Genomic DNA, 18,693 nt, shown 5'->3' on the forward strand with positions numbered 1-18,693 from the left:
GGACTTAGCAGCCGGTGCCTAGAAAATGGAAAACTATCCCAGTCTTGAAATATCACCACCTGACGGACATATAGGACTGGTGAGGCAGACTGTTGCAGCTAAACCTTATTTCCCTGTGCCTACACATACACCTGACATCACCAACTACATCACACCTATCGTTCTCATCACAGGTCCTTTCAAGATTCTGACTAATGTTAAGGATTTTTGTAAAAGAGTCTTATCAACTCCCAGTTTGGAAGCGCCAGGGAGGGTAAGAGACGATGGCGTCAGTCAGATGCTGTTGTGGTTTCACTCACTTCACTTGAGCTAATGTGAGGCAAGTTTCCTTTCTTATTCAACCACTTCTCAGTCGAACAGAATAGAATAAACAATTCAGGCCAAAAGCCAAGAGCTGGGACCTATAACAGGTCATTCAGTGCTGGAAGGAAAATTGAAAGTACAAGGTTACAAAGGTGTAACAGGAGGAAAAGTTAGTATATCTTAGTTTAACCAGACCACTGAGCTGGTTAACAGCTCTCCTAGGGCTGGCCCGAAGGATTAGATTTATTTTACGTGGCTAAGAACCAACTGGTTACCTAGCAACGAGACCTACAGCTTATTGTGGAATCCGAACGACATTATGACGAGAAATGAATTTCTATCACCAGAAATAAATTCCTCTAATTCTCCATTGGCCGCTCGGAGAGTCGAACACTGGGCGTCAAAGCAGTTGCACTATGAAACAACTGTTGAAAATTAAGATGGAAGAGACTTTGAATGGAGACACAATAAAAGGAATTTAAGGGGTTGCAACTAGGTGCCCAAGGAATGGACGCTGCAATGACCCTTAAGTGCACCACGTGAGGGGCACTGCCCCCCTCCAGGGAACACAGAAATCACGTTTCTGAGTCATTTTGAATATTCCGTCAATTTAACTCTGAGTCTGATTTGTTTCAAATGTGTATAATTAACACTTATATACGATATGGAACTATTATTATTATTATTATTAAATAGTTCAACCAGAATGAAATGGAATGGTGTACCAGGTCTAGGCCTTTCGCCAAGCACTGGGACTAAATGAATAATGACAATGAAATTTTAAAAATAAATATGCAAGAAGCATATGCTTCCACACTGAACACACGTACACATAAAATACATTTACTCACGTTTCCATCTGCACAATAAAAAAAATTGATAAAATTCAGGATAGGCAAGATTTTGAAAATTCGTATTTACCTATTTATTAAATGCCACATGGGCTTCTGTATTTTCATGAATTACTTTTTTATATTTTATCAATTAATTTACAGCTTCTCATGAATATCAAAATTCGAACAACTGAAAACGTTGTAGATTCTGATCAAATTTCACTGGCACATCTATTTCCGAAACTGGACAACCGAAAGTGTGGTGTGTGTATTGTAACAAAAGACAAGTGTCAAATCAACTTCGACTCACTTTTAAGTAAGTTACTGCTAAAACAGCTCTAAAAGAAAACGTAGCCTTTAGCGAAAATGTAAAAAATATTTTGCTGGCTTTTCTGAGACATTCTCTCTCTCTCTCTCTCCAAAATATGAGTTAAGAAATGGGCGCTAATGCTGATGGTTTATGTATGATTATTCTCAGTTTACCATTTTGGTGGAACTAAGCAGTAGCCCCACGGGGCGATTTCCTTCTAACTTAACTTTTTCTACAGTTTTTTGATTGCTAATTATGGATTTACCTTCAATTTTTGTCGCACGATTGTAATTAACCTGTAACTAACCACAGAAGTTCATGGGTGGGGTATACCTCCGGGACAGGGTGCTTCGCTCCGCCCTTGTTACTGCAAGGGGTGAAAAGGCAACCAAATTTTACTGAATATGGCATTAGGTGGCGTTGCAAAGAAAAATACTTTCACTACTAATGCTGTTTCGAATGCTGCCACGCATGCGTACTCTTACAGGGGAGCTTTAGGTACACAGGCAGACTCCTTACTGAGCTGAGGGGTATAATGTTCGTTTCCGGTCCGAACATCCCTACTCAATTTTTTACCATGTCTTTCGAATCTTCATTAGGGACACATAATTCCCCAGGGGCTAGTACTGAACACGGCTAAATACATTTGAACCCCAGGGGCTAGTGCAAAACACGGCGAAACAGTGTACATGAAGCCCATAAATACTTATCCAACCAATCACGTTACACCGTTGACTCTACATTGAGGAAAACGGCGCTTGGATTCAGACTCCGAGTTAATTATTTTTCTTTCTGTTTTCGTTTTTTATAACGGTTTTTTCTTTTTTGCTTGCCTTCACTTTGAGTTTCTTATTCACAAATATTACTGCTCCTGTGCATTAATGCATTCCACCCGAGTGACGTTCACCTTGTAAGCGTTACAATTCGGCATCACAGTTGAGGATCGGCCTCAAAGAATGGGGCTGCACCCTAGAGGAACTGTGAGGAAACAAGGGCTTCAGGAGGTGTTGAGAAGTTTCTCCCGCCGTTGGAGGGGGTGTGGGAGGGTATTCTTACGAGCTCGTCACTGCACCATCTTTCAACTGTTGCACCCGCCTGCTTGCATTGGAACGTTTCGTTACTGTTACAGGGTTCCCAGACGTACGATAATTATCGTAGGGTACGATAATTTCACTCTCTGTACGATAACGTGCGTACGATATACGATAATTCCCGATATATTTAAGATAATTACTGGAAATGTACGATAATTTGGACCTTTTCGTCAACTTATAGGAATCTAGAAGATTCAAGGCTATAAGGCATCTAAGGCCATTCACCGCCTGAAAATAAGTAAAGCTCAAAAGGGATAGAAGGCAAAGAAGAGATAGAAAGGTAACGGACAACTATGTAACCACCGCCCCCCCCCCTCCCTCCCTCACCCTGTACTCAATTACCAATGGTCGAGGTGTCATGTCATTGAGAACCTATTTTAAGGACATGACACCATTAAGTCTTGAATCACAGTCTGTCTGTCCCGAGTCTCGACCGTCTCTCTCTCCATGTGAAACGATTCTGCTGATATTGTAAACATCCAAACGATCATTTTAAGGTTGTTTACAATCAGCTTCAACTCCTATCGAGTGGCAGGGCGGAGCTAAAGTTGATTAATACAGTCATGTCAAATTTACAAAATTCATGGTATATAAATTACAAGATTTTGAAAGTATTTCTACACAGAGTTGCCCCAGAATTTATTATTTCTCAACTACAAAGTCGTTCAATTCATTTTTATTACCAGAAGATAGAAAAAAAAACTTACACTCGTATACGTGGCATGGTTTTTGAAGACGTTTTCTAATCTCATTTAACGACCTTGACCCAACCATACAAGACATTGGAGAGTCCCTTAAAAGTACGTTTATGCACCAGGCGAAGGAAATCGTGTACAGTGTTTTTGAATATTTACAGCAAAAAAAAAAAAAAGGCGGACCATTACTGATCTTTTTGTTTCGTTTTCATTGATGATAATACTGATGATTATTAACAGTGATCTTTTTTGTCGTGTTTTTCTTTTCATTTTCATTGATGATAACACTGATGATTAGTAATGGTAATCAGTGAAGAACTGAAAATAAACAATTATATGATTTTGCTGCATAGGCCTATTTTTTTTTCCCCTTTTGTATTGGTGCTGTAATGTGATGTTTACGAACAACAATACTCATGTTAGTTGTGATTTTTTTTCTTTTCTTACGTCTACACTGGTGATATATAATGGCAATATAATAATAATATTCACTGAAGTACTAAATAGGCTACTTTGTACAGCCTACGGAAAAGTTATCTTTTTGTTCTAATTTTTTGGGGTCATTATTAGCAATAAATAGGAATGATATCAAGATTTTTTATTTAGCCTTACAGCAATAGATATAAAGATATATTGTTGTAGGTGAAATATAGGTACACTATGAAATGAAAAATGGACGATACTGCTAATGAAAAACGATAAATAGAAGAGGTATGGTACGATAATTTGGTCTGAATCTTTAGTATTTCGATTCAGTATACCGGCTGATTCCTTATCGTGTCAGTATACCGGCTGATTCCTTATCATGAAGTTTACGCTCCTTTGAACCTATAACACGCCACTCTTTGGCCGCTACCTGCGAAAACTGTATCGTCAGCTACCGGGAAATTAACGTATATTATCACGGCAATTACGAGACGTTAATTCAGCTGCGTCAAGATCACGGCCTTTAAACAAAACCAAAAAAAGTAGTGAGTGCAGGCTGGACATTCAGTAAAAAGCATTCTGCTCCCCCAGAAACAGGCTCGGAGTCACTAAGGTAAGCTTATTGGTGCTTGGTTTCTTAGTGTATCGAGTTTTTTTTTTTTTCCCACATTACTTTACGAGTTCGGAACTCCCGCGAACTGATCTTTGCCTTAGGAACTGCTTTTCCCCAATACCTTTAGGGCTGTTGGCAAAGGAGATAAAGGTTTTTTTTCTTCCTCATGACGCTTTCTACCTAACGCCCCCGCACCCCGTCCCCCGCACCCCGCCCCCTCTCCGTTTCCCCGACGACAGTGCAGAACCCTTGTCAACATGTCCGCTTCACGTGTGCTTGTCATCCACCACGCAAAACCCGCAATTCCCTCAGTCCCCCGTCACTGTTGGGTAGAGTTATGAGGCAAATGACACTTGGCCGACAACCAACAAATGCGTCTCCTTTATCAGCAGCCCTAAAAGTATAGGAATAACCAATTTCCAAGGTAAAAACGGGCAATGGACTCAATACTTATATATATATATATATATATATATATATATATATATATATATATATATATATATATATATATAACAGTATATATATGTGTGTAATATATATACATTTGTATATATACATATATATATCACAATATATACATTATATATATTTGTATTTATATATATTATATATACATATGTGTGTATGTATATATACATATACATATATATATATGTATGTATTTATATATCATATATATATATATATATATATATATATATATAATGCTGCTTGCTAGTAGAGAAATTATCTGCTTCACTGAATCGTAACAGGAAATGAAAAATAAACGACAAAACTTCTACAGGAAATACCAGCACTGTATCCCTCCCCCCAACACAGAAGCAGTCTTCCTTCCATAGCTTCCATCTTTTCTTCTATTGATTTTTTCATGCAGATCTTCCACACTAGAGATTATCGCGCTATATTTCGTTACAGGAATGGAATACAGAGTTTAGGCCAAAGGCCAAGCACTGGGACCTATGAGGTCTTTCAGTGATGGAAAGGAAATTGAGAGTAGGGAGTAAAAGAAGCTCTGAAAGGCATAACACGAGAAAACCTCGAAGCAGCTGCACTTTGAAATAATTGTTACGAGAGGGTGGATAGCAAGATGGAAGAAAGGCAATATGGATGGAGGTACAGTAAATGGAACGAAAGGGGTTGACGTTAAGGGGCGCTGCAAAGAACCTTTAGTAATGCTTACAGTGCAACCTGTGAGGTGCACTGACGCAACTCTCCCCCTATGGGGGGTCGAACTTTGATGACCCACACCCAAATATGAAAACTCTTAGATTGAAACACGCTCTCTCTTTCCCCCCTTCCATATTCAGCCATTTTAGTTTTTCAATTGTAGGACTGATAAGGTCACATTTCCTAATGTCTCAAGATGTTCCTCTCGCTACAAAGCTCTGAGGTCTCTGTGCCCCTTCTGTCTGGGTCATTAGTTGATTCTCAAATTAGCAATAATGAAAACCAGTAATGATCCAAATCCGAATTACTGACCTTGAGTTTCTGTATCGAAGTATCTTTCCATCTATTTACATACACTGACCTCCCATTAAACTATGGTCACAATTTATTCACACGAAAAGGGAGAGAAATTTTAGAAATCAGATGCAGTTAATTTTTTGAGGTTAAGCATGAACATGCTGTACAAGCTGCCTGCAAGAGAGCTGACATGAGGCATGAACACGAGGACTAAATAAAGTCACCAAAGAGGCACATTAATATGTACCAATTATTAAAGGCACATCAAGTGATAACATGCATAAAAGCAAAACTGCAACAAGGCGACAATATCGAGACGATGCTCCTGAAGGCCCAACTTCGCTGGACAGGCCTCGTCATCAGAATGGACGGAAGCCGCATCTGCAGCTGAAAGAGGGGACGCGCGAGCAAGGAGGGTTCAAAGACACCTTGAAGAACAACCTTAGGTGGTGCGGCATCGAACCTCAGAACCTGAAGGCCTCAACAAAAGACAGAAAACTGTGGAGATCCCTCACCCGAACAGCAACTGCCGCATTTCAGGAGGACTGGAGAGAGATGCCGTCTCGCCGATACAAGAGACAGGCATCACAGAGCAGTAGCCCCAGCAACACAGTCCACAGACCACAGATGTGACACTTGCGGACGCCTGTGAGTGTGCCTCCAGACTGCCAAGAAGAAGAGATATACTTCCGCATGCCAAGGCAGGTAATTGGGCATCGCTGTTGCTTCATAAGGACAAAAGTGGAAGTATGTCACTATGTCTATTCTTTGTTTAAACTAACGGTTTGGCGAAGAAATTTTTATACTTGGCTGCAACTATTTGCATCGACAAACTTAATCAGTTACTGTCAATAAAGAAAATCTTCAGAAAAACGAGAATTAAGATTACAATGCAAGTGAGTAGAAAAAGGAGCGCGTACGAGGATCATATGCTGATGATGTAAATCCCTCGAAAGGAATCACAGCTTCTGAAAGGAATCACAGTTTCTGAAATGAATGACAGCGTTAATGTAACTATAGAGCTCTCAAAAAAAACCCAGTCCACTGTGGCCCACTGTGTACCTTCAACCGAAAAGAACTTGAGGGATTTTGTCACACATCTGAAAGGGGGAAGCCTATATCGCAATGAGTTCTTCTTTGGTGGGGTGGTAGAGCTTTCGACTAGCACGCTGTTGGCCCAGCGTTCGATTCTCCAAACCACCAATGAAGAATTAGAGGAATTTATTTCTGGTGAAAGAAATTAATTTCTCGTCATAATGTGGTTCGGATTCCACAATAAGCTGTAGGTCCCGTTGCTAGGTAACCAGTTGGTTCTTAGCCGCGTAAAATTTAGTCTAATCCTTCAGGCCAGCCCTAGGAGAGCTGTTAACCAGCTCAATGGTCTGGTTAAACTAAGATATACTTATATCACAATGAATATAAAAAAAGCCAGAGTTGATAATATAAAATTTAATATCCATATATATATATATATATATATATATATATATATATATATATATATATATATATATATATATATATATATATATATATTTCTCAAGTGAAAAACAATTGTTACATATATATATATATATATATATATATATATATATATATATATATATATATATATATATATATATATATATATATTGCAGCACAAATCAGTCTGAGGATTTAGACACAGGCTTACTGGAGTAAAGAGAAGAAATGTAAGGCAAACGGGAGAGAGAGAGAGACAGAGAGAGTGGGGGGGGAGGGGTTCAAACGTACAACGGACATCCATCTTATCAGCGAAATTTCCGTTGATAAATCTCTCAAAACGAAACACTTTCATGAGGCATGTATCTAAATATATATACAGACACATTCAAAACCACTCAGGCTAACCATACATATACAAAAAAGAAGAAAGTGATTATATGCATATGCAAACTGACGAAATTCCAGTAGACCACGAATGTCTCAGAGTATAGTTTTCTGCAAAAGAAAACTACTGAGATGGCTTTGTCTGTCTGTCCACACTTCTGTCCACCTTCACATCTTAAAAACTACTGAGGAGGCTAGAGGGCTGCAAATTGGTATGTTAATCATCCACCCTTCAATCATCAAACATACCAAATTGCAGCCCTCTAGCCTCTGTAGCTTTTATTTTAGGCAGGGTTACAGTTAGCCATAATCGTATTTCTGGCACCATTATAGGTACCAACAACACAGGCCACCACCGGACCGTGGCTAAGTTTCACGGGCCACAGCTGAAAGTTCCACACAGCATTATACTCTGTACAGAAAACTATTGCGCCGAAGAAACTTTGGCACATTTTTTACTTGTTTTATTTACTTAGGCTTTTACCAACTGTTTAAACAGGCGTATTTTGGTCAAATCCACAATGGTGTTAAAATGAACCAAGATGAAACTTCAGTTCCCCTGCAGGGCTGATGTCTGAAGCAGTAACGGTTTGTTTAAGGCAGTAACGGTTTGTTTAAGGTAGAGTTATTGCAATTTTTTCATCTTGTCACATTATTTCTATTAATTTTTCAATACCCGGCTTTTTGCAGTTCCGGCTGGGTGTGGATTGCACTCTGTCATTCCCAGGGAAACATAGTGGCTGAATAAAACCTATGGCTTCAGGGAAAAAAAGAGAAAGTAAGTACATCGTAACTGAAGGTTCTGTCAGGCCTACAGCCTAACCAAATGTTATGAAATTGGAATAGGTAGCTTAAGTAAATGCAGTTTAATTTGTACTTACAGTAGGATGATGAATTATAATATCAGGGATAATGACAAAATTGCCCAAGGATATGAAACTAAGACATGTATGCATGATGTAGCAGCCTATATATATGATACTTCACCATACATGCATAAAAGTGCATGCACAGACACATATATACTACACAATATATGTATTATATATATATATATATATATATATATATATATATATATATATATATATATATATATATATATATATAAATATATATATAAAATATATATATATATATATATATATATATATATATATATAATATATATATTATAATAAACTAGTGATAAGACATTCAGCATAGACTAAAATATTTTATGAACCAAAGAGAATTTTACCCCATACAAAAATCTTCAGATTTACCATGGCCCTTTAATTAGCAATGGCCATGAAATTTTGATAATAAAATATTTGTTTACTAGTTCCCATAAGGAAATATTCATCTTTACATTATGTTTCCTCACACCGTAGGACTGTGGAACAGCCTCTGATGACGTCATGCAATTGGAACTGCAGAAGTTCAAGCTAAGATGCAAGGCCTTACTACCCTAATACTATTCTCCTTGCATTTTAATACAGTTCTATCTGTTTATTGATATATTTTTGTCTTTTTAATAAGTAAGAGCTCTTCTTTCTTTATTCCCCTTTACCTCCTCTTACTTCTTTCGAATGAACACCATATTCTCTGGAAGCTTGAATTACAAGTCAATGGACCTTTTAGTGGGCTTGTTCCATATGAATAGGTTTCATCTTCTGAATAATAATAATAATAATAATATTGATTTTCTCTCTGGCATTTGGCAGGATGGATCCTGCACCAGCCACAGAAGACTCCTTCATACCTCGCAACCTCCTGCAGGACATGATCGATGAGGTCATTTGTCCCGTCATGAGGCTGATTCTCACCTGGGTTACACCAGGCTGGGACCAGACTAAATATAACTTCATAGAGTACATGGAATACAATGAGAAAATCAGTAAGGAGGATATAAAGAAGCTCAACAAAAAGCTCACCGAACAGCAAAATAAAGCTATAACGGAAGATCAGGAAGGTAAGACATGGGACACCACCTTAATCTGTCTCCTCCTGAGGAATTGCGGAGGTTTGGCCAAGGAGGGTGAACAGGCTTGGTCACGGGAAAACGGGGAAGCGCCAGAACGTCTCATCACAGAACTGAAGGACAAAAGAAACGAGTTGACTCATGAAAAGGCCAGATTTTCGAAGGAAGATTTCATGACCAAAACAGAAGAACTTCGTGTAAACGTTATAAACGTCCTTGAGAGTGTGGGTAAAGGGTGTAGTCACGTGGAAGAAGAAGAAATCAAGGAACACACGAAGGAATTCAACTGGAGGATCACTAAAATCAGAGATGAAGAATCGATGTTTCAACGAAAAAAGGAATATGTGAAAAAGGAGGGCAAACCAGTGTTGATAAAACATCTGAACAGAATCACGACCTTTAACCCTCTGCTCCTGATCTTTGACGAGACGAAGGGACACGAAGTTGCGGTGAAGGATATATTCACGGGAATGATGTTGGAGGAGGACAACAAACAACGAGCGAAAGTTTCACTAGAAGACATTATAGCCATTGCATCTAACACTAATCCTAAAGGATTTATATTGCTCAAGGGATATGCAGGAGTGGGCAAAACCACAATATTAAAAAAGATCACCTCTGACTGGGTTCAGAAGGCTGGGTACATTAAAGGCCTTGATTCTTTCGACCTGCTTTTATATGCAGAGTTCAGAGATCGAACTGAGACATTCCTGGAGATTTTGCAGCACTCATTAGGTCATGTTCATCAGTGTTTCAACAACAAAGACTTTGTCCAGGTAGTCCTAGGTCTGAAAAACTTGGTGATCTTGGATGGTTACGATGAGATCAACTCCAGTTCATCTAAGCTGTTCCAAGAAATCTTGTACTTGGCAAAACACCACAAGAACTTGACTGTTATTGTTACGACCAGACCTGAAGCTGAGAAGCAATTAGCTCGTAAACTGGGAATGAGAAATGTAAATGCTGTTCACGTTTGGCTTGTAGGTATTGAAGTCGACAAAGGACGGAGTTTGTGAGAAAATACTTTCATGGTCTATCTCAGAAGTCTACACCTTTGCAAGGGCTTGAAGGACTGTTGATATACCTCAAGAAAACCGAGCACAAAATGAGTGAGGTGTGGAAACTCCCCTATAATCTCTCCCTTGTAACAATCCTTTGGATGCTCAAGCCAGAAGTAGTGAGTGGAATCACAACTGAGGCTGAGCTCTACTGGCAAATTTTAGTCTTGTGCCGTTCAAAATTAGAGGAGCGTTTGCAGACGTACGAGAACACGTGTAGCTTTAAAGAAAGTGAACTGCAACACAAAACTGATCAGTTTCTTGAACAACTAAGCTGGGAGTCCCTTTTAGGGCTAAAAAATGATGACATCTATCTTCCCAAGTCAGCCTATGACAACATTAAAGAACTCTGTTACCGTTTGAAAGTGCCAGTCGAAGAAATGGCTGGTGCTTTTCTCAAGAAAGTGACTACTTGAAAGACTCCTGATACAGTTTTCCTCATAAAGGAAACCAAGAGTTCATGGGTGCTTACAACATCTACAAAAGGTGACAAAATCAGAAACAGAAAAGAAAACATAGTTGACATCTTCAACAAGCTCCATGATGGTTCACCCCCTAAATCTTTTGCCAAATATCAAAACTTGCTCATACAAACTCTCAGCATTTTCCATGTTAGTGAAAATCAGCTAGCACAGCCAATCAAAGAAGAAGTACTGAATCTCTTGGAGATGTCAGGGTTAAGAGACAGTGACTCTTGGCTGAAAGTCCTGCACAACCTCAAGTGTGATGACTTCACTGCGAAGTGGATTGTCAAGAGACATAACATGTTCCAGAACAAAATTGTCATTTCAGACTTCTCGTTCGATGCCTACTGTGCGCTCCTCAGAGCCTTGGATACGTCTGTTGCTAACGATAATATCCCTTCATAATAGATCTAGTGGAGACTCCTTTTCCCTACATGAACTTCAACAAGATATCACAAAACTTCAGTTCAGAGTCAACCAAACTATTCTCTTAGACCTTTTCAAAGGAGTTGCTCCTGAAATAAATAACTCGCAAGAAAACGCCATTCAAAATCTCCTCTCTAAGTAAGTATCAACATAAATACATATGTAAGTACTTTTGCATTCGTATGACTACTTCTTAGGTAATGGAGAAAGAACAGTGTTATAAAGGAGGGTTGCTGGAATGATGTTGGGGCTGGGGATGAGGTGGGTTTCAGGTGGTCTTCTTAAAAAAAAAAAAAAAAATAGAATCTATTGAATCTGACAAAATCAAAATTTCAAGCAGGCAGAATCCCCTTCATAGTCCCCAGAAACTGATCTCACCATCTCTATATCATCAATTTTCAGTTCCTCTTCTCCATCTCCTCTCCCTCTATGTTTCTCCCAGTGTGATCTTTTCTCCATCCAAGTCCTTCAAGTCTTGAGAGAGTTTAAGTCTCATCACCAGCATCTCTTTTATCTTGATAAGCACCACTATAATCATTAGTCCATCATTAGATAATAGGTAGATAAATGTCGTTTGGGATCAATTCCCTTTTCTTCATATTTTCCATTTATTCCTCATCATCAGTTATAATAATAATGACATTATCTCTTCCCTTTTGAATAGCTGCAAGAGGTATGTAGGCATTTGGAGTTCCAAATTCCAGGTGCCTCACACTATGAAAACCCTCTTCGTGAGGCTGCCCAATGAGGACACAATGAACGCCTTCCTGGCCTCTCTAGCAACGACAGCAGAGCTAACAGAATTGAGTGAGTTCAAAACCAAACTAAGAACTTCTATATTTCCTTCATGGAACTGATATTACCTCTCCTTCCTCAGATCATTTCTGCTTCCTTTTGCACTTGTAATTTGGAAGGTAATCCTTCGACCAAAATCCTAGCATATGAAGTAATGTTATGCCCATATGATTCTTCAAGTTGCCTCTGTCACCTTGACCTATATGCAGAGAAACAATTATTTCTCTCACCCACTCATTCAGCTTAAAACATTTCCCTCATCCAGACGTACCTTACAAGCCCTGGTCATCCACTCAATCACGCCATCATAACTGTGCGGCAGCATCTCTCCTGTAATCCCATCAACTCCTGGTGGCCTTCATTTTCCTCAACCTTTCAGTTGTACCCCCCCTCGTTCCTTCAACAGTCAATTTTACAAGAATTCTCAACCTTCCACTTCATTATAAGTCTCTACAGCAATCAACCTCTTCCCTGTTTTTCCTCACTCACAAACTTTCAGTACAGACATTACTCCTTCATGTAGTTGACATTTGCTACATTCGTACCAGCTGAGCCATGAGATATCATTTCCTTGAATTCAAGGTCATTCTCTGTCTCCCCATCAAGGGATTTGCCTCAGTGTCAACATTGGAGAAGTGCTTCACCCAATTCCGGAAGGTATTCAAGGCGTCTCCGTTTACATAAGCGACATCAAGACTGAAGAGGAAGTTGAAAAGGTCCCAAAGATCCTTTGTGGCCTCCGACCACACAGCGAACAAAGGTAATCCCCATTCTGTAAACAAGCACCACAACCAAAGCGAGGAGCCGTTTCAAAGGCAAGCTACTATAAATACTACTACTAATACTAAAACTCCTAGAGGGAGGGAGAAAAAGAGAGGATGCTTTTGTTTCTCCTTTGAGACAGGAGAAGCATGTTCTCAGAAGTAACAGATACATTCTGACTCTCATTCTATCAAGGACTTCAAATGGATTACTATTCATATTTTCATTTGTAGTGGATCTAATGATTTCTATTAGATCAATACCTACCCTCAATCAGACACATTTAATTTGTTTGATACATGTATGTGGTATGTGTATATAACATCGGACACTGGAGGAAGGAGAGATCCCAAAATCCTTTCAATGTGATTTATTGTGAAAACGTTTCAGCACCATCTGTCCCATTTTCAAAGCTCCAAATTAAAAAGAACAACAGAATTAAAATCAGACTCAGATTAAAACATGAAGGAATGTAAAGGGAGCTACAACAGAAGGGAACATTGATTGTCAGGTAGTGCTGAAGGCAAAAGCTGAGTGACAGTCAGCGTCCTTCTTGGTTCCAACAGAAACTCAAGAGAGGTGCAGAGGAGTTGACGTGGACTGCGTATTTATTTGGGGAACCAGTTGTCTAATAAAAAGAGTTTCAAGCATTGACAACTGATATTCATTTGGAGCTTTGCCTATTTGTAATTAATATTGTATTTGCATTTTTTCTCATGGGCTCTAATACATGAAATTTCGGGGTTTGATAGTTTACTGCCCATATGATAGCTAACTCCACAATGAGAACCCAATCTTATTTTCAACAGTCTCCAAGTGAAGCCCAAGTATATCCCCCAGGTCACATCTGGGGTAATTAAATATAAGACTCCCAAGGTCATCAAAGGAAGCAGACACTCCATATTTAAACAAAGACTTGATGGTCATTGGATTACAAGGTACAGGCAGTCCCCAGTTAACGGCCGAGGTTCTGTTCCCGACAGTGTGACGATAAGCGAAAATCAGCAATAATACCGCCGATCCATGGTTATCGGCGCCGATAATCATGGAACGGCGCCGATAACTGGAGATTGGTGTCGAAAATCCGGCCATCATCGTCACTTGACAAGCGCCGTAAATCCAGATCGCCGATAACCGGGGACTGTCTGTACAGTATTAATTTTAGATCGACTGCTGGTAGGTGCTTGCTCATAAGTCTCACTTCTTGATAAAAGTGTCTGTCATAAAATAGGGGGACACAGCATACAGAGGTAGTTTAGATCCTGCTGGTATTTCAGATTGTGGGTGGAAGATATTTAGATATTTTTGCAACTGTTTGTTAAAAGAGTTCAGATGGAAAACAGTTATTTATTAAGTATTGGCAGAGACATGATTTCTTCATGAAACGCATTCCATCCGCATTTTAAAATAAATGCCCTGTGGAAGAGAGTAGACAACAAATTTAACTTAAAATTTAAAAAAAACCAATGGATGTAAAAGTTAGAACCCAAACTAGTAAAAGTTCTCTTTCTAAAAACTGTGGTATTAAAATGTTCATCACATCTAAAAACAGACACATCAAGAAAGGGCAGTTTATTTTCATTTTCATATTCGGTTTTGAACTTAATACTTGGATGCATTTCATTGGCAAATTCAGGGAATTCGTCTACCCGACCTTTATTTCTAAGTAATAGGAACGTGTCGTCAACAAATCTGCTACAAGAAAGAGGGTGACAAGCCACAGGCAGTTGTCCGATGCTGTTTGCCAGGTTTTAAGCAACCACCTCCAACTTTAGTGTATACACATATATATATATATATATATATATATATATATATATATATATATATATGTGTGTGTGTGTGTGTGTGTATGTATGTATGTATGTATGTATGTATGTATGAATGTATGTATGTATGTGTGCATGTATGTATATATACATAATATATATATATATATATACTGTATATATATGTATGTATGTATATATAAACTTTATTACATACACAATTGTTCTGTGCATCAGTAGAATTACTAACAGGACCCCATTTAAACTTTTGTTTCCTTGCTACTGTGGAGTGTACAGTTTTTCTTGATGTGCTGTCTTCAAAGCCAGCCGTTTCCGGTGTTCCCTGCCATTGTGTTGTTAGCGCATGTTATGAAGGTGTTCTCTACAACCAGTCTGTCCTTTTTGTTGGTGTTCCTGTACAGAAAACTCATATTTTCCCAGTCTATTTTGTGGTCATTTTCCCTACAATGTATGTGTGTGTGTGTGTGTATCTAGCAGAGATATTTATTCAGGTAAAGTTGAAAGCTTTCTAGGCCCAACTGTCCTCACTGACAAGTATCCGTAGCTATGGCAGATACTTGACAATGAGAACAGCTGGTCCTAGAGAGCTTGTAACTTTTCCTCAATAAATACCTCCACTATATACCATTCAGTTTCAATGAGGTCCTTCTAGTAATTGAATTATTACACAGAACAATTGCATAAGTGATAAAATTAATATATATAGATATGTGCGTGTGTGAGTGTGCGCACATGTACGTATGCATACATGTATACAACATATTTAATCTAAATATTGTTTTATTCGTTCAATTTTGATACCATCTACTAAACCCGTATATAGTCATGTATTCAGGCAATTTATATATCATCTACTGAATACCTATCTATTGCAGTACTGTACATTTTCAAGAAAAAAAAACACACACACGAAACCAGTATAATGGAAATAGTAAATACAAGTTACTACTGAAAATGATACAAAAATCAATTTCCCCAGTGACTGGCTAGAAAGCCTAAATTTCACCACATTTCCTCCTATATTCCCCAACACAGATCTTTCCTGTCCTCTCCTTTCCTCGATGTTCCCTGGGCGAAAAGGACTTCACAGACTCCTGGACTCCCTCGCCGGATTCACAGTGAAAGTGTGGATCCATTTGCCAGAGGAAATAGAACCAGAGATTGACGTCAGTGTGTATATGTCTACAAAAGCTGAGGAACTGACTCGGTGTCATTATGGTATCAAGTGGTGAGTTTGTTATCAGACTATGTCCGAATTCTCTTTTCATTTACTTTGGTCTTACAAGTTTTTTTGTGGGGAGGGGAGGGTGGCTTCTGCTTTCACTCTGTTTCACCTACTACTACCTTCTGTTACTTCTTACAAATGAACACCATGTTCTAGGGAAGCTTGAATTTCTTCAAGTCAGTGGGCCCTGAATATAACAACAACAACAATAATAATAATAATAATAATAATAATAATAATAATAATAATAATAATAATAATAATAATAATAATAATAATAATGTTTCTGTTCATTTTTGTTTCACCCTTACAGTGCTTACATCTCTGAGGTCATTATTATTTGTTGTCAGTATTATTTCCTTTGTTTCTTTATTATTTCCGTTTCATCTTTTATTCTTCATTTCTCAATTTCCTTTTCTGTACTAAAGCACGTGTTGCAGGTTGGTTAGTACTAATAATAATAATAATAATAATAATAATAATAATAATAATAATAATAATAATAGGTTCTATTGAATATTACTGCTGCTTCAGCTGCACATATTTTGTAGAAGACTTTTTCTATTTTCCTTATTGCGGACTTCTCTTCAGTGGAGGTGCGTGCTAACAGCTCGCCTATATTTGTCATTTCATGGGGGAAAAGTCAAAATCTGGATTCTGCTTCTTTATATATTCTATACAGTTAGTTCTATACAATTGTTGCCGCGACGTTTCGACAGACTCTTCTGTCATTCTCCAGCGGGAGCTAGTAGAGGACTGGCAGATTGCAAAGGTCCTTCTGAACTTATACACGGGCTTCAGCGGGGGGTCATGGACGGCGAATTCTGATTGGTTGCAGTCGGCGAACTTCAAGCCAAATTTCTGCAGCGAAGCTCGATCCTGACAGATCTTTGCAACCTGGGAATATCATTCATTCCAGTGTTCCCATTGGCCTGCCGTTGCGTGATGTCATGCCGGCTGACATCATCGGTAGTTTGGCTGCTATTGGGCTGAGGATGAATGATGTCATTATCTACTCTTTCTGTCATAGTCAGGGGATTGTCTCGAAGGGCGCCTTGCTCATCAGGGGCATCTCCATTCTCGGGGTTGTCGTTTTCAGAAAGAGTAGATAATGACATCATTCATCCTCAGCCCAATAGCAGCCAAACTACCGATGATGTCAGCCGGCATGACATCACGCAACGGCAGGCCAATGGGAACGCTGGAATGAATGATATTCCCAGGTTGCAAAGATCTGTCAGGATCGAGCTTCGCCGCAGAAATTTGGCTTGAAGTTCGCCGACTGCAGCCAATCAGAATTCGCCATCCATGACCCCCCGCTGAAGCCCGTGTATAAGTTCAGAAGGACCTTTGCAATCTGCCAGTCCTCTACTAGCTCCTGCTGGAGAATGACAGAAGAGTCTGTCGAAACGTCGCGGCAACAATTGTATAGAACTAACTGTATAGAATATATAAAGAAGCAGAATCCAGATTTTGACTTTTCCCCCATGAAATGACAAATATAGGCGAGCTGTTAGCACGCACCTCCACTGAAGAGAAGTCCGCAATAAGGAAAATAGAAAAAGTCTTCTACAAAATAAATGCAGCTGAAGCAGCAATAATATTCAATAGAACCTATTTAAAAGAGGGTCTGCTGCCAAATAATAATAATATTAATAATAATAATAATAATCTTTACTGATTTGCTCTTTTTAATAATTGATTTACCTTACATGAATTGCCCCATTATGTCTTGTATCTACATAATTTTGTTTTTTCTGTAGATCTGTTCAGTCATTCTACAAAACTGGTAAGGAAGTCTTTTTCTCGCTGAATTCATCTTTTCTCATTGGCAGGGTTAATGATGCAGAGATGTTCAAGCTTCAGTAAACCTCCTGACACGAAGAGGTTCCAGGTGCACACATGTTCAGGCTTCAGTAAAACCTCCGACTCGAAAATAATAGATGAAAAAAATACTTACTGCACAAACTTGAAGAACCGTATATACTCGTGCAATATTCGACTCCATGTGATGTTCGACCCCCAGTTTTTACTGCATACATTAGGACTTTAGCATATACCCCATGTAATGTTCGAGTTTTGATTCTGGCTACGTCCCTATATTTTGGAATCAAAATATGATGGTAGCCTAGGCTATGTTAGCAGTCGCTACCGTAGCTTAGTCTAAGATTCTGACATCTAAAAATTGAGTTCAACTAAGAAGCGAAAAGCTTAGAATATGCCTATAAAATGTATAAAAAATTAGCATGCACTCATTTCAAATCATTAAAAAATCAACTGTAATAAAGAAAAGAAAAAGAAACTTTCAACATTATTTGTTTACAATCGTTTTGTCGCTATCGAAAGCTTGCCAAGCAACCATTGTAACTAGCCAACAGTATAATCATCGTACATTTCTATTCTTTAATCTCTCCTTAACCAACTCCACTATTCTTTTAACTCTATTACCCTGTTACTGTTTCTTATATCAAAAGTTTTCAACATATTTTTACTCAATACCCTTCGCTATGTAAGCATTCAGCTGGTGAAATACAAATGGTGGCTAATACGTGTTTGCATTTGGGAAATGTAAGCTATTATAGCCTAGAACAGCCATAAATATAGAAACATCATAATAA

At 38.6% G+C, this 18,693-nt stretch overlaps 1 protein-coding gene and 1 long non-coding RNA gene across 3 annotated transcripts in view; one reads left to right on the forward strand and one right to left on the reverse strand.

The window, feature by feature from the left end:
- Nucleotides 1–18,693, reverse strand: part of LOC136828084 (uncharacterized) — a 102,114-nt gene that overhangs the window by 27,649 nt on the left and 55,772 nt on the right. The window lies entirely within an intron of this gene.
- The window catches only part of LOC136828063 (uncharacterized), a 14,952-nt gene continuing 26 nt past the window's right edge, over nucleotides 3,768–18,693 (forward strand). The window contains exons 1-7 of the mRNA XM_067085780.1: nucleotides 3,768–4,274; nucleotides 8,283–8,370; nucleotides 9,299–11,641; nucleotides 12,168–12,310; nucleotides 12,905–13,058; nucleotides 15,886–16,078; nucleotides 17,911–18,693. The exon at nucleotides 17,911–18,693 is cut by the window's right edge and continues 26 nt beyond it. Of these exons, the coding sequence (XP_066941881.1) occupies nucleotides 9,300–10,571 (1,272 nt within the window). The 5' untranslated portion in view covers nucleotides 3,768–4,274; nucleotides 8,283–8,370; nucleotide 9,299 and the 3' untranslated portion in view covers nucleotides 10,572–11,641; nucleotides 12,168–12,310; nucleotides 12,905–13,058; nucleotides 15,886–16,078; nucleotides 17,911–18,693. The remainder of the gene's footprint in view (nucleotides 4,275–8,282; nucleotides 8,371–9,298; nucleotides 11,642–12,167; nucleotides 12,311–12,904; nucleotides 13,059–15,885; nucleotides 16,079–17,910) is intronic.

This window comes from Macrobrachium rosenbergii, chromosome 3 (assembly GCF_040412425.1).
Source record: "Macrobrachium rosenbergii isolate ZJJX-2024 chromosome 3, ASM4041242v1, whole genome shotgun sequence".
In the NCBI taxonomy this organism is placed as follows: domain Eukaryota; kingdom Metazoa; phylum Arthropoda; class Malacostraca; order Decapoda; family Palaemonidae; genus Macrobrachium; species Macrobrachium rosenbergii.